At 41.7% G+C, this 16373-nt stretch overlaps 1 protein-coding gene and 1 long non-coding RNA gene across 4 annotated transcripts in view; both read left to right on the top strand.

Annotated features, from left to right (window-relative positions):
- Nucleotides 1-7137, top strand: part of pla2g4f.1 (phospholipase A2, group IVF, tandem duplicate 1) — a 31995-nt gene extending 24858 nt beyond the window's left edge. For 2 of the 3 annotated variants that reach the window (XM_052081028.1, XM_052081027.1), the window contains exons 20-25: nt 12-149; nt 238-345; nt 1426-1605; nt 4655-4827; nt 4911-5097; nt 6307-7136. In XM_052081028.1, coding sequence (XP_051936988.1) covers nt 12-149; nt 238-345; nt 1426-1605; nt 4655-4827; nt 4911-5097; nt 6307-6524 — 1004 coding nt within the window. In that variant the 3' untranslated portion in view covers nt 6525-7136. Of the gene's footprint in view, nt 1-11; nt 150-237; nt 346-1425; nt 1606-4654; nt 4828-4910; nt 5098-6306 lie in introns of all 3 variants that reach the window. The other variant, XM_052081030.1, reaches the window with a different exon arrangement.
- Nucleotides 7138-7462: 325 nt separating this feature from the next.
- LOC127610745 (uncharacterized) lies at nt 7463-11846 on the top strand. Its single transcript, XR_007965017.1, has 2 exons — nt 7463-8792; nt 11765-11846. It is a non-coding gene; the product is annotated as an uncharacterized LOC127610745 (long non-coding RNA).
- The last annotated feature ends 4527 nt before the right edge of the window (nt 11847-16373 follow it).

Below are 16373 nucleotides of genomic sequence, written 5' to 3'. Positions count from 1 at the left end.
TCAATGACCAGAGTGGTGCGAGTTCACCCCCTATGAAGTTGGCTTTCAAAAGTACGGGACTTTTGTGCGAGCTGAAGACTTTGGCAGTCAGTTCTTCCTTGGTCATCTCATCAAAAAACTCCCAGAAGTGCGCATCCCATACCTGATTGGTAAGAGCATTCACATATTTATTTAATGTTCATACTCATATGGTAATCGAGAAGCAATTAAAAGTCCACATTTTTTCTTTTCAATTAGGAATATGGAGCAGTTGCTTTTCGGTCAACCTGACTCAGTTATTCATGCTCGCCACTGGTTCGGATGCTGAGTCTGACTCCCGACTTGGGCCAAATATCAAAAGCATAGGTAAAGCTACTGGTAAGAAATGTAGTTTGAGAATATAATAAGAATATGTTCATTTGATTTGCTTTTTAATTTATCAATCTATCCATCCATTCATTTGATATACGGGTTGTCGCCATTACGGTTGTGAGTGTTTTTTTTTTTTGGCATTGAACCGCTCATCCCACATTTTGATGTTCTATCACACAGAATCTGCTAAATTTTGTCATAGTTACACCTGCTAGAACTACAGTGTACTGCTTCATTTTTTTTTGTGTGCACGGGTCATTGTCAACATTCATAATTTAGAATGAAGACAAATATTGTCTGAATGCTATACAGACAGTCAGGAACTGAAAAAAGGACTCTCAAATAATGTTCAATTAGAGAGGATATGCGGATTAGAAAATGGATGGATGAATGCCTAGATAGGAAGAGGCGGCCCGGTGCTTGACTGGTTAGCGCGTCGGATCTCACACTCCTGTGTGGAGTTTGCTTGTTCTCCCCTAGCTTGCGTGGGTTTTCTCCGACATTCCAAAAACATGCATGGCAGATTAACAGAACACTCGAAATTGTCCCAAGGTGTGAGTGTGAGCGTGGTCGCAGATGGTTGTTCGTCTCTGTGTGCCCTGTGATTGCCTGGCAACCAGTTGTCACCCGCCTACTGCCTACAGCTGCGATATGCTCCAGCATGCCCAGCGACCCTTGTGAGAATAAAGCTGTTCAGAAAATTGATGAATGGACAGATTGGAACACTTCAGAGTGATTACAGCAACGGCTTGAGCATAGAAAGCCAACACAACCACATGCAGTAATATATTGTGAAAGAAATTTGATCCAGGTATGTAATACAAGTAAGAACTTGCAGTTCTCGCAATCGTGTCTCACCAGAGGCAATTAACCACGAAATAACCTCCTACATCCACTGTGATTTTTGTTGATTTCATCATTCATCCCAAAGTGTTGCTCCATTTTCTTTGACAGCTCAAATTGAATAACAACCTTAAACCAATATTAATTACTTTGGGTACACTTGGAAGTTGATGATTTAATATTAATGACCCGTGGGATAATGAAGTGTTTCTGTTTTCCTCCTTTTGACAGATGCTGATGATGAGCCTTCAACTCTTGATACAAAGCTCATAGAGACATTCACTGATGTCTCTGGAATCATCAATGATTTCTTGAGGAATCGTCCAATTCGTTCTAAAGTACACAATTTCATGAATGGTCTCCTTCTGCACTCAAACTACAATGCAAATAGCAACTTCAAAGCCTGGAAAGGTATGCGCTCAATGTTTTCTAGATATAATACTCATCATTGTGGAATGGAAAATAATTTCTTTGAGAAGAGAGTTTGCTTCTGGTTGTTTCTGTTTTTGGGACAAGCAAAAAGATGAAGCAAAAACAACACTTATTTTTTTTGTTTTTTGTAAGTATGAATTCATTTTGAATTTGATGGCTGCAACACGTCAAAAAAAGCAGTGCCACTCCCTTATATGATCTTTTCTTTGAACAGCACGCTCCGCTGTTAAATGTTGCACTTTATAATGCGGCACGCATTTTTCATTGACGAAAGGTTTATATTGCTTGCAGGCAAGTCTAGTGCTCACATTCTTTTACGATGAAGCCAAACTGTTGTGACATGCAGAATGTGGCTTGTCTTGTTGAATTATTAGTTATTTGAATCGAGCATATGGTGCTTCAAAATCCTGCACGTCCTTTTCAACAATAATGGTGCCCTCGCATATGAGCGAGTTTGCCAAGCCATGGCCACCACCCCCCCCCCCCCCCACCACCACCACCACCATCACAAATGCTGCCTTTTGAACGGTGCGCTGAAATCAAACCCATTTGATCCTTTTCCTCTTTGGCCCAGAGGACACAATGTCCTTGATTTCCAAAAAAGTGTGGACTCATCAGACCACAGCATATTTTTACGCTTTATGTCACCCCTTTTCCCATGAGCAATATCAGCAGCACTTGTGGGTGTTGATGTATAGCTTGCGTTTTACATGAAAGAGTATCAACTCGCATTTGTAGGTATAGCGATGAACTGAGTAAACCGAAAGTGGTTTTCTCAAGTGTTTTTGAGCAAGTGTGGCAATATCCTTTACACAATAATGCCTGTTATAAAAACAATGTTGCCTGAGGTATTCTCTGACTCTTGTGATGGTATTATGGATGGTAAATGATGGAATCTCAAAAATGCTTTGCAATAGTACATTGAGAAACATTGTGATTTAACTAATTGTGTTGACCAAGCGGTGAACGTGACCCCAGCCTTGTTTGTGAACAACTGAGCCTTTCTTGGGGAATGTTCCTTTTTGTAATCAATCATGAGACTCACCCGTTTCCAAAGAACTTGTTCACCTGTAGAATGTTTTGATCACGTTTCCCCCACCCCCACACCCCAGCAATCCTCAACTTTCCTCATCTTTTGTTGATCCTGTGCCAGCTTTTTTGGCATGTGTTTCAGGCATCAAATTCTAAATGTATTTGAAAAAAAAATCTGATGAAAAAAAATACAAACACAATCCCAATGAAGTTGCAACGTTGTGTTTCTATTAATAAAAACAGAATAGAATATATTTCCCTCTCATTACATGTTATGTCTTGTGACTTGTTGTAACTGTCATATGCTTATTTATGTGCTTGGGTCTTTTTTTTATCCTAGACTTAAATTATCTTCAGAAGAGTATAGTTCGAGCGTGGTTTTTTTCCCCCTCTCCTTCCCAGCGTTTTCCTTTCTGAATTCTGATTGTATTTTCCCCATTGAGGAACAAATAAAGGATATCTTAATCTTAATCTTAATCTTAATGATTTGCAATTCATGTTCAACCAATATTTATTCTACAAATATATTGCTAATGCTATATATTTATTCTATATATATATTCTATTGAACTGTGTACTGTTCTTTTCTGAAAAATTTTTGCAATGAAACACTTCCCAGACCCCCCCCCCCCCCCCCCCCCCCCCGGCCCCCTGATATCACCACATGGGCTCGAAAACACTTCAGAAAATAATGTCAAAAATACAGTTTGGCATGACATTCATAAATGCAGCTTAAAACTCTACTATGCAAAGCAGAAGACATTTTATCAAAGATAAACAGAAATGCTGGCGGCTTCTCTGGGCCCAAGCTCATCTAAGATGGACGAATGCAAAGTGAAAAAGCGTTTTGTGGTCTGATGAGTCCACACTTCAAATTGTTTTGGAAATCCTCCCGGCCAAAGAGGAAAAGAACGATCCGGACTGTTTTGGACATAAAGTTCAAAAGCCAGCATTTGTGATGCTCCATCTCGTGAATGCATAGCGTAATTGCAGCCACTATTACAGCTTCTATTCTATGTGACTTATAATGCAGTCCGCCCTATATATGAAAACAGTTTTAAAATAGGCCATTCATTGAAGGCAAGCATGACAATCCGAAGCGCATTATAGTGCAGAAAATATGATAAAAGGTCTCGTGTTGTTTAGAAAATCCTGAAGTTGTAGGCAACGCTGATTTTAGAGTCCCAAGTATTTTAAAGCTTCGATCCCCCAAGTGACTTTTCTTTCACACAAGCTCACAATTGGTCATTTTGTTTCTTCATGTTTTGTTTTGAAAGTGCTTTGGACTTGTGTTTATTAATTTGGGTGGTGAGGGATTTCTTCTTTGGTGGGATCACTTGACGCAAGAAAACAATATTGTGACAGGCTACCTTTGTACCGGTTGAAACCCTATATGTTTTCACCAGATCATCAAATGCAGTACATTAGCATGCGCTCTTGCCAAGTTGGTAACATTGCTCTTTATGTATTAATACTGACACTACTTACTTGTGTCAGTTTTACGTCTCACACAAAAGATTTGACAACAATGCAATGCGTCTCCAGACTTGTTCGCGCCCCTGGCTTAAGATGTGGTCTTTAGTGTCAAGTACATTCCGTTTTTCATCTGCGTGGAAAGCTTCTGGCATCTTCTTGTAAAAGTCTCAAGGGTTTAATTTCTGTCAAAGGAGAATCAACCATGATATTGAACAAAGGCTGTGATACTTACAGTACAAAGATGTGAAATTGTATATTTTTGTTTTATTTTACAGTACCGGTAAATACTTTTTTTCATAGTGTCAATAGACTTGACCCATTGTGGAATAATGCAGAAAGTGTAACACTGTGATACTTTGTGGATGCACTGCATACCCCTTTGACCCTGTGGTGTTCCCGTTAGTTACCATCTCATGAAGTTGCCAGTTTTGTACACATTCCTGTGCTGATTTGTTTGACTATGTACATTACATCTATTACATTTATTGTTACATATTGACTCTATTTATTCTTTTCCCAGAAACACACATTGATGCCTTTCCAAACTTATTGACACCCAGTGATGCCATTCTACAATTAATTGATTCTGGTCATCACATAAATGTTGGCTGTGTCCCTGTCCTACGTCCAGAGAGAGAAGTGGATATTATTATTTCCCTTGACTATTCCTGGAACCCAGACAACATCTTCAAGGTAAAAGTGAACCTCTGGATAGCTGATGAGTTTGAAAGTGACTGCAATACTCCATTCGTATCGTCTTACTCTCATGTTAACAGGAACTAAAGTTGACAGCAGATTACTGTAAAGACCATGACATCCCCTTCCCCGATGTCGATTTTACCAGTCTGGAAGAATTACCTCAGAGGGAGGTTTATATCTTTGAAGATATGGACAATCCCAAGGCACCGATTGTGATTCACTTTCCACTTGTCAATATTTCATTCAAACAGTTCAAACAACCAGGTATATTATGTCAGCAAAAGTGAATGATTATTTGCTATTTAGTCCAGAATTAACTCGTGGTCAAAAATGATCATTGGAACTCCTCATCATTAATCGAATGACAATCAGAGTTTTGGCAAGAAAAACTGTTTGCAACCAGTTAAATTGTTGCAGAACATTTGTGTGACCATTCTGACATTAAACATAGGCATGTGCCATCCTGCAAGAGTGACTGACTCCTAACCCATTCACTGCTGACTGTTTTCAAAGTAGATTTTTCCATATTGCCAACTATTTTAGAGCATTTTGACTGATATATCAAGGCCCACAGAATATTGTGTTCTGTGACAATATAAGCACCGAACCTACCAAAAGAAAAATACTTCTTCTTTCATTCAACAAATAAAAAATAAATAAAAAGTTAGTTTCCAGCTTTTCCAATTCCATCGTAATCAGCAGTGGAACATGGGTTCGTTTGACCAGTCACACTAGCCTCTGACCAAAAAGCAGAGAAAACAAGCTTTTCTGAAAAGTAAATATCATGCAAAAAAGTAACTTTGATGTCAATATTTGTTGTTGTTGTTGTTGTTGCGTTTCCTGACAAAATAGTTATTTATTTACAGATATGTAGAATGAGGCGGTCATACATTTATTTGGATTGACAGTCATAACAGCCTTATGAAAAGGAGTGTGACACTCCCGGTTTATACCACACATATACGTTACTCACACAAAGTTAGGGATATTTGGCTTTAGGGTGTGAACACACCCTTAAAAAAAGTCTGTTTTTCATCATAAGTCACCCGAATGCTCCCTGAGCGAGTTCGACTTGTTTTCGCATACAGTACACGCTATATAGTAATATAATATAATAGTCACGAGGACACTGGGAAAAAAATAAAACTTGCTGGGAATCCAGAAAAAGGGGATTTGTGGTATGTGGGCATCGCCTGCAAAACTACCGGTATATGGGTTATATTGCACTTTTAATAATAATAATAATACATTTGTCTTGTCTGTTAAATTTTCCATAAAATTATGTTTTGCATTGAGACTCATTTTTGCCTCCTCACTCATAGATGTTAATTGATATATTTTGTTGGAGTGTTTTTTTTTGTTTTTTTTAAGCGGTAGTACTGACCCTTTGGATCAATCGAAAGCATACACAGTATTTCATAAGTCTGTTGTATTACATCACAAACAATGATTATCCTTATTTTGACTTCACAGGTGTGGAGCGCAAAACTAAGGCGGAAATAAAAGCTGGAGCGGTGGACGTGTCCAGCAGCAACTCTCCCTTCACCACCAACAATCTCACCTACTCAGAGGAGAATTTTGACTCTCTGCTCTGTTTGACATCTTATAATGTCGCTAACAACAAGGAAAGCATCATGCAAATATTGCATAAGGTCGTGAAAGCTAAAATGGCATCGGAGAAAGGGATATAAGTCAGACACTTGTGCAAAAATGCTAACGGTTCAATTTTATAAATACTGCATGACACAATACTTTAAATTCAACTGTTGAATGAGTGTATAAGGACAGTCCTCCTCCAAAATGGAACCTTTTCCATATTCAGTACCCACGTCCATCAAGAAACTTGACTGGTAAATAAACAACACAAATTTGGTGCTCCATGATATTCTTTTGCGTCAGTTAACAGATTGGCATTGACAGGCAATTTTAGTTATGCATGTTCAATCGACCATGACGAAAATGACAAATTAAATTATGGCCATCGACTTTTACACAGGACTGTAGTACTGCAGAATTTACTGAAATAAGGATGTGAAAGATCTATTTCATATCAGAGTTAGCCTGACAATTACAAAGCAAACTTAAAGATGGCGCCTGAAATTGTCAGCCGTCTGCAAAAGCTCTTCAAGAGCTCTGCTTTCTTGGTTGTTTTTGTCTTTTGTTTTGTCATATGGTGTTTTTTTGTCCTTCGTGTGGACCCGTTGTGAACTGTTTTCAGCGTTGTGGCCACGACATTCGTCGAAGAACTTTTGCTTGATGGTTGCATGTCTCGGCAGCACGCATGCACCAGGATTGATTTTAATGGGGGGGAATAATGCCGCTATTTGACTGTCGCCGCTTGACAGCGGGCATTTGTGGGATTTTTTTGCGCCTATAATGGGCAGCATTTTTTCCAGCCCCTTTTTGTTCAGCGGAGATGTCGACGCTGTTGGACAGTCTGAGTTAGTGCGGCTCGATGGATGACTGGTGGAGCCGACGATGAGAAGAAAGGACCGTCAGCGCAGAGCGCAGATGCAACGCTTAGAATTGACGCTGATCTAAAATTGACAGGAGAAGTAAAGCAATTTCTTTTATCGGCAATGGACGCTACAGTTTCTTGTTTACTTTCAAATTTAGCTTGTAGCCGACGTGTGGGATGTCGTGCACGTTTTGAGCATAATGTCGCTGATCTTTGATTCTCTCTTCTTTGATCTATAACTGATTTAAAAACAAGGTGCTTGCAGGAGTAGCTGTTATAACTATCTGTGTTTTATGTTATGTGTTATGTTGTATTTGATTTTATGTTAACTTTTCTGCGACCCTTGTGAGGATAAGCAGATCACAAAATCAATGTATGGATTGATGGATGTTAACCGTTCTGTAAAGCGCATTGTTAACAGCTTCAGCTGACGTGAAAGCGCTATACAAATAAAGATGCATTGTAACTCTATAGGGAGGGGGGCAGCTTTATATTAGCCAATATATTATCCAAATCTTTAACAAATTATAATTGTATGACACACACTAATGATTATAGTTTTGTATTAGTCAATGTGCCTGCTATACATTAATCAGACAGTAATGGATCACACTTTTATGGGCATCACGCATATAAACAGTTAATCGTTTCATATCAACAGCATATAGTATAAAGCAGTAATAGAAGGGAGAAACCTTTTTCTTCTCTGTGCTTCAGTGTGACCTGTCAACAGACACACCTGCATCCACGTCGTCCTACACATCCTACACGTCGTCTTTACACATCCACATAGTATAACAATGACAGTAAGATATCAACACATGAGGAAAAAAAGTTTCATACACGAACATGACCTGGCCAAGACTAAATACACGACATGAACAAGGCTAAAAAGTACGCACTAGACTTGTGCTGGGAATGAAAATAGGGCCTGATGACATGATACGCCTTCTCCTTTCCAGTGAATGGGATTATCCGTTAGTCGCAATGAAATAAGTGCACACTATGTTTTAGGCAAAAAAAACAACAACAACATTGAACGTGGCAAAGAGGGCCCTGCACTGATGGACTGAATCTTGATGGAGGCACGCAACAATTGGGCGGGGTCTGACGCTTTGCATCAGGCTGTTGTTGCTCTGTTCTGGCGTTGGCTACAGTCCACAGGAGCTGTGTTTGGGATTTAGAATAAAAGTGAGATAAACGACTATTGTCTGACGTGGGCGGTGCACGCAGCAGCTGGCTTGAGGACAACACCATGAAAAGGGCGGGGGAGCCACACAGAGAGGCGGGTTTTAGAATAAATCGTCTTACTACAGAGGTTGGCGACTTTGATGATGAAATTCGAAAAAAATCTTTAATGCTAACTTGTGAAACCTACCTGTTTCCCAACCCATTCACTTGTTTAATATTCCACAGGCATTTTTTGTTTTTTTTCTGTGTTTTTTACAATTCTCATCTTCCGCAGGAAAGTATTTTGTTGCTCCCAGCTTTCATGGAACCTGTCGAAGGCATCAAGTCAAGTCAAGTCAACTGTATTTATAGAGCACGTTCAAACAGCCATCGCTGCATACAAAGTGCTGTACATGGAGCAATTTAAGATGCACAATAAACCGTAAGACAAATCGGTAATAAAGACGGTAGAAAGCACCAAACAGTAAAACCAAGAACAAATCTAAGTCATGCTGAGTCGAATGCCAAAGAATACAAGTGAGTTTTGAGGAGGGTTTTGAAAATGGGCAGTGAGGAGGCTTGTCGAATGTTCAGTGGGAGGTCATTCCAGAGAGAGGGACCAGCAACAGAAAAGGCTCGATCCCCTCTGAGCATCAGTTTAGTTCTTGGTACTTCTAATAATGTCTGGTCCGCAGACCTGAGGCGCTGGGCAGGGGTGTAGGGGCGGATGAGCTCAGAGAGGTAAGGTGGCGCGAGATTATTCAGAGATTTGAAAACTAAGAGGATCTTGAAAATAACTCAAAAATGTATGGGGAGCTAGTGAAGGGATGCCATAGTAGGAGTTATGTGCTCCCTCTTACGAGTACCAGTCAAGAGGCGAGTAGCGGCATTCTGGACCAGCTGAAGGCGCTTAATGGAGGACTGGCAGACTCCAAAGTAAAGGGCATTGCAATAATCAAGCCGGGATGTGACAAAGGCATGAATTACTCTCTCAAATTGTTCATGTGACAGGAGAGGTTTTATTTTGGCTAGCTGTCTAAGGTGAAAGACGCTGGATTTAACAACGGCACCAATTTTCCGATCAAGTTTGAAATCACTGTCCAGTTTAAGATTAAGATATCCTTTATTTGTCCCGCAATGGGGAAATTACAATCAAGTTTCAGAAAGGAAAACGCTGGGTAGGGAGAGGGAAAAAAAAACAAGCTCGAACTATCCTCTTCCGAGGATAATTTAAGTCCAGGATAAAAAAGACCCTAGCACATAAATAAGCATATGACAGTTACAACAAGTCACAAGACATAACATTCAATAAGGAGGGGAGGATGAATGGGAAGGAGGGGGGGGGGGGGGTAACCGCGACGCGGCCGAAATGACCGGCTGCACGGTCACCGTTGCGCTCCGCATATCGAACCACGTCACGGGGGAAAAAGAATCGGAGCGATGAAGACGGTGATAACAAGGATGTGTATGCGTGTGTGGTTGTCCAGTTGTGTATGTGTATGCGTGTACAGGTCATAGCTGCTTCGTCGAGGTCTGCTCATCATGAAGACAGTCCCGGCTTATCAGTCCATGGCCGAGTAGGACGGGGGTAGTGGAGGGGGCCCTAGACTCCACGCGTACAGTGCACTCCGCTTAATAGAACACCATTGGGCCGAAGCGCTTCTGTTCTACTAAGCGGGGTTTCTATTAACCGGAGACACTTTATTAGGTACACCTTCAGACACGTCGACGACCAAGTTATGCACGCAGAAAACCCCCTGCTGACGAGTTAGAAGAGATATTTCGACTGTGGACGTCCATATCTTTAATCAAACAACAACTTTAATCAACTTCAGTCAAACATCTCAAATCACAAGAAAAATTTCGTTACTTTTGTCTGGAAACAGGAGTCCGTAATTCTGCGGTTGACTTCCCTCTCAATGCGCTGGATAAGAGGGAAGTCCTGGAAACCGCGGGCGTACCTTCTGAGAATCCGGCAATGCATCGTATCGTCTGAGTATGTCCTTCTTATCCGCAGGTGATAGCCCTCGTCTCTTGAATGAAGTTGAAGCCATTGTGACGTGCGTGTGTCTATGTGTGGAGTGACGCGTGCTACCTGTTACTGTATACGGCTAGAACTACCGCGTTTTCTCGCGATAGCTACACTTCGTCTCTCTCTCGTCTCTTGAATGAAGTTGAAGCCATTGAGACGTGCGTGTGTCTATGTGTGGAGTGACGCGTGCTACCCGTTACTGTATACGGCTATAACTACCGCGTTTTCTCGCGATAGTGGTACAGTATCGCGATAGCTACACTTCGAAAACCACTAGTTTACAATGTTCATTGCTTACGGCCTGTTCTATTAAGCGGAGATCTGTTCTACTAAGCGGAGTATCTTTATAGGAAATTGCATTAGGCAAATCTGTTCCAGAGCCTTTTGCTCTATTAAGCGGATTACTCTATTAACCGGTGTTCTATTAAGCGGAGTGCACTGTACTTCCATCCAGGGGAAAGGCCAGATAGCATTGTTTGTTTTGGAGGGACGGCCGCCAACAATTCCAGACAGCCTTGAGTCCTTGGTCTGTATCTCCTCACTGGCAGTGATCAGTCGGATCCGAAAATTCTTTTCGCATCGTGGAATTCCACCTTCTCCATGGTGTTGTCGATCGCGCTGAGTCGCTCCAAAAACCGCAACAATATTGCGGCTGAGCTCAGTTACCGCTTGAGTCTGAGTGTTGGACATTCGCGCCAAGCCATCCAGAGTGACCGGCAGCTTCTTCACTTCCAATCGAGCCGCTCCCGTCGGTTGAATTTTGCGATAGAACAGAAAGCTGCCAACACCAAACAGCAGGATACCTGTTATCAAACGGCCAACCATGTAGATGTCTTCCACGGACAGTACTGCCAGACACACCGGTCTCCACTTTCTCCATGGCTCCAGGGCGTATCCGGCAGCAAGTGTCCCCGGAGGGCAAGCAGGCTCCCCACTGCCCGCTCTTTTCATCGAAAAAATTTTGTCGATTACATCGAGAGACCAGCCAACTAATTCCATGGTTAGTTCTTCGCATGAAAAATACGTTAGGAGGCTAGGAAAAAAGTTAGACAAAGACAGCACCAGGACTAAGTGGCCCCAGAATTGAGCCCTGTGGAACACCCCATGATAGAGGAGCAGTGCATGACTCAGAGCAGCGAAGGCTGACACAAAAGGTTCTGTCAGCTAAATAGGACCTAAACCACTCCAGAGCACTGCCGCCAATGCCCACCAAGTGCTGCAAACGAGTCAGCAGAATACTGTGATCCACTGTATCAAATGCTGCAGTTAAGTCCAATAAAATCAAATTCAAAATATGTGAATATCTGGGGAAAAAACAAACAAACAATAAAATGTATCAGTTTGAACAATGAATACCTTGTCTCTGTAGTGTATAATTGGAATATAGGTTGAAAAGGATTTGCTCATTTTATGCAATGTCTCAACCTTACTGGAATGGGGGTTTGTAAGATATAAAAATATTACAAGTGATATGTCCTGTATATCTATTTTTTGAGTACAATCAATGAGGAGTCAATTTAACTTGTTTGTCTCTGGTTGTTTGATTCAATGGCTTTTGGTTTAGGGCGCATGTATGCGATGAGCAATTCATCGCCGGTGGAAATGCTAACCAAGCGGATCTCGTGAACCAAACCAAACTGTACTATTTGGTCAAGGTCAAGGTCATCTTTATTGTCAAATATGCTTTATGTATGACATGCAGCATAAATGAAATTTCTTCCTCTCAATCCTCAGTGTAAATATGCTGTGCATTAAACACACACAGCTAAGACAAGATAGCACCTCCTCTGTCCGGGCCCTCGGCAAATTGTATCAAATAATAATTTATCAAGTGATTTTTACGTTATACATTTTATATTTTTGGACTATAATCTGCGCATTGCCGCGATCGCTTGTTAAAATTATCCGTTGTATTATTTGCGTGCACGAACAGATGTAATGCAGAGGACCGCGGCAGCGCGACTTTGTGTGTACTGTATAATGTTTGACTCACTGGATATACCCGGGCTGAGCAGGGCATGTCGGCGATAACGATGCGCTGATTGGCTCCTCTGAACTGAAGGTGTGCCCATACATAATACGGGTGTGGAAAATAATCGATATTAATCGATACATCGATGCGCACGTTCGCGATCCGAGTGCATCGGCTCATTCACTGGGTACGACGCGATTCACGGTTGAAATCGCGATTCATCACGATGCATTGATGGGTATCGGTGAAATCGCGATTCATCACGATGCACTGATGGGTATCGGTAAAATCCGATTCAATCGCCGTTTTATTCATGTAAAACGTCACATATCTGCCCTTTCCTAGGCGCGATGAATGCACCATCATTGCTTTGCGTTTTGTGTTGAATACGGACGGTAGCCGTGCGTCACATACAGTCCAGTACACAACGAGCGAAACATTATGGAAGTTAGCGCACGCAGCAGCAAGGAAACTACTATATTTAATGCAGCCGCAACATTCAAATCTTATGTTTGGAAATACTACGGCTTCGAAAAGAAAGACGGAAAGCTTGATAAAACCTCCGTAATTTGCAAAGAATGTCGCACTAAGAAGCCATACAACGGCAGCACCACAAATATGCAGACCCACTTAAACCGATGGCACCAGATCACCGACAAGTTTCCCTCCCGCTTCCCCGCCCAGTTCCTCGTCGGACACCGGAGAAACTCTTGGTAAACCAGGTCAGGATCAGAAAAAAATCGCCTCTTATTTTGGGAGTCCCCTTGCAACTCACTGTGACCGCGCAATGGCTATAACTAAGGCCACTGCTTATTTCATATGCATAGACCTCCAGCCTTAGCGTGGTGGACAACGAGGGTTTCAGACAGCTCGTGCACGTTTTGGAACCCAGGTATAAAATACCAGACAGGTCTGTTCACTTACAAACATATTCCCGATGTGTACAACAAAGTGAGAAGTGAGATTACTGTGTCGCTGAACAGTGCGCAAAGAGTTGCACTTACAGTGGATGGGTGGACATCTTGCGCTAGAGATTCATATACATATATATATATTATTATTATTATATTTCATATAAGACACTCAGTGAGAATAGTCTGTTTGTGTTTACACTGTAGCAACAGCTGTCTCAGGTGCCAAATTGTTTACATTTTCTTTGCACAAAACCCAATTGTGAAAGGGCTTAAATAAGTTGTTTTACAAGTTCTACTCTTTATAAGGAATAAAGTGGTATCCTTTTTGTAATACCATACTGAATTCCATCTTTTTAAAAGCTTTTTTTCTTTGCTTATTTGCATCATGTTTAATTGCACACTATCGCAACAAATTGCATTGTATCGTATCGGATCGTATTGATTTGAACTTAATGTGTATCGAATCGTATCGCATCGTGACGACGGTGAAACGTATCGCATCGTATCGCCAGAAAATTCCATGTATCGTTTAAGTATCGCATCGCTGGCAGTGGATCGTGATGTGTATCGAATCGTCCTCAGTGCTGAGATTCACATCCCTAATACATAAGCGTCTGCACGCGTCTATCCCAATACACACGCATTCAAAATGGATGATTGTGTCAGGAAACAGACGCATGCGCAACGCCACAGTGCTCACAGCTTCAGCCCACGAGAGCTGCACACAGACAATTACCCAAGACGAATCGCGGGAGGTTTCGATTGTGTGCAGTTTTGCTCCCCTCTCCCCGGGGATCTTTGCAGCTGTTTAACAGCAGAACACCGCAACATGGTAAATTAACATCACAATGGCATCCTCAAATAATATTTGCATGCCTCAGACATTGCATTCACCTTTCGTGGAAGAACAGCACTGCACATTCCTGTGCTCCCTTGTGTCAGTATTTAAAATGGTTCTTAACTCCTCTTCCTATATATTTTTCAGTGATTTCAGAGGGGAGGTGAAAAGGGGAATTGTACAAATGAAAAGGATATTTTGGTTTTCACGTTGAGTATTTAAAATAATGTTTAAAATATGTAAAATGTATTTTGTTTTGCTTTTGTTAAATTAAGAGAAAAAGACAACTACTGTTGAACAAAGTTAAAGTAAAAATGTCTTACTTCCCTAAAAGGCCATTTCTATTATTAAACAGGCAAAACCTGACAAAATAAAAGAGTTCCTGTGCCTCAACACAATACCTCTCATTATTTGCTGTGTACTGGCAAAGTGAATAATTGTTATTTTCATGCACCCCATTATTGGTTGGTTGTGAGGAGTGAGGATTTGTATGAGCTTGGCTTGACCATACTAAATGGGCATATAGCCCTGCTCCCCATGACCGCCGTGCATGGGAACGGACCTTGGTCTAATTAAAAAAAAAAGTGGACCGACAGTATTTCTAGTTGAGGACCACTGGTATAGACAATATAAACAATACAGTTATACCTGGGTTTTCGACCCTAATCCGTTCCAGAAGGCTGTTCGAAAACCGATTTGTTCAAAAACCGAAACCACACTCTTTAAAAATATATATATATATTTATATTTATTGAACACATCTGTTCACCATGGAACTCTGAACGAGGAAGCATCACTTCCTCGTGTAAGGAAGGCGAGAGGAGTCATGTGACGCATTCATGTGTGCTCAGTTTGTTTCGAGAACCGAAATTCGGTCGTCATCGGAGGCATAAAAAATTCGAATTTTTTGGTCGAGAACACAGACGTTCGAAAACCGAGGTTTGACTATATAAACAGCATAAACAATGGCACTTGTGGCTATTGTGGGTAAAGTGAGGTAGTGCATTGTGCAATACGCAGATGTCAGATGATGAGGGCAGGGTCATTGTCTGTGACGGGAGGCAGGGGTCGGGCAGAGGCAGAGGGCGGGGAGCGCGGGCAGAGCAGGGAGGCAGTTGAGTCTCCTGACCGCCTGGTGGAAGAAACTGTTTTTAAGTCTGCTGGTTCCGGCACGGAGACTCCGCAATCTCCTTCCCGATGGCAGCAGGCCGAAGAGGCTGTGAGATGGGTGGGTCACCTGCGATCCGGATGGCTTGGCGGGTCAGACGGGAGTAGTAAATGTCCACGAGTGGGTTGGGGGGGGACACCGATGATCTTCTCAGCTGCTCTCATGGTGCGCTGCAAAGTCTTTTGGCAGGACACAGTGCTAGCACCATACCATACAGTGATACAGCTGGACAGGATGCTCTCAATGGTGATGTATAAAATGTATGCATGATGGGGGGCGGGGCTCTTGCTCTCCTCAGTGGAAACGTGGCTGAAGTAAATGTGACAGCTACCTTGTCGTGCCACATGTTGGATGGAGGGAGTGGTTAATAAGTTTAAGCACAAAAAGACATCCATATTATTTGCATTGTAAAAATTATCAACATTCAGAGAGAGCCCGGTGAAGAACACTTCTACTGAGCTGTCAGCTTCCCAGTGACAATGGTAAGTTGCGTACAATTTCATTTTGAGACAGGAGTAATACTTGATAAAACTTTGAAGCGATAGTTCATGTCAATGTAATACTGTTTTTGTTTTGCATTCGCATAATCACTGAATTCAAGCAGGATGGGGACCGTTCAGCCTCCCTTTTATTCTGTCTGTGACGCTTTTCATTCATCCAGGAGATTTTTGTCCTCACAGGGATTTCAATCGCACCAAGTGGGTTCATTAAATTGTAGTCCACTTGTGATCAATTGAATGCTGTGAGGATTGACCAAGTTAACAAATACAGCCGGTGTTGCTGATCTTAGCTCTGTCAAGATATTCATGCATGACAGTTCACCTTTTGGAGTCGTGAATATACTACGACCAGTCCACAGATGTGACTCCTTAGAACTACAGTACGTGGAAAGTATAACTGAATAGCTGGGTATCGATTCAGATTTGATTCACAATGTCCCGATTCAAATCCATTTACAGTTCACGATTGACTCTGTTTGATTTTCGAA

Source organism: Hippocampus zosterae, chromosome 11 (assembly GCF_025434085.1).
Source record: "Hippocampus zosterae strain Florida chromosome 11, ASM2543408v3, whole genome shotgun sequence".
NCBI lineage: Eukaryota > Metazoa > Chordata > Actinopteri > Syngnathiformes > Syngnathidae > Hippocampus > Hippocampus zosterae.
This window is presented reverse-complemented; position numbering and strand designations above follow the sequence as displayed.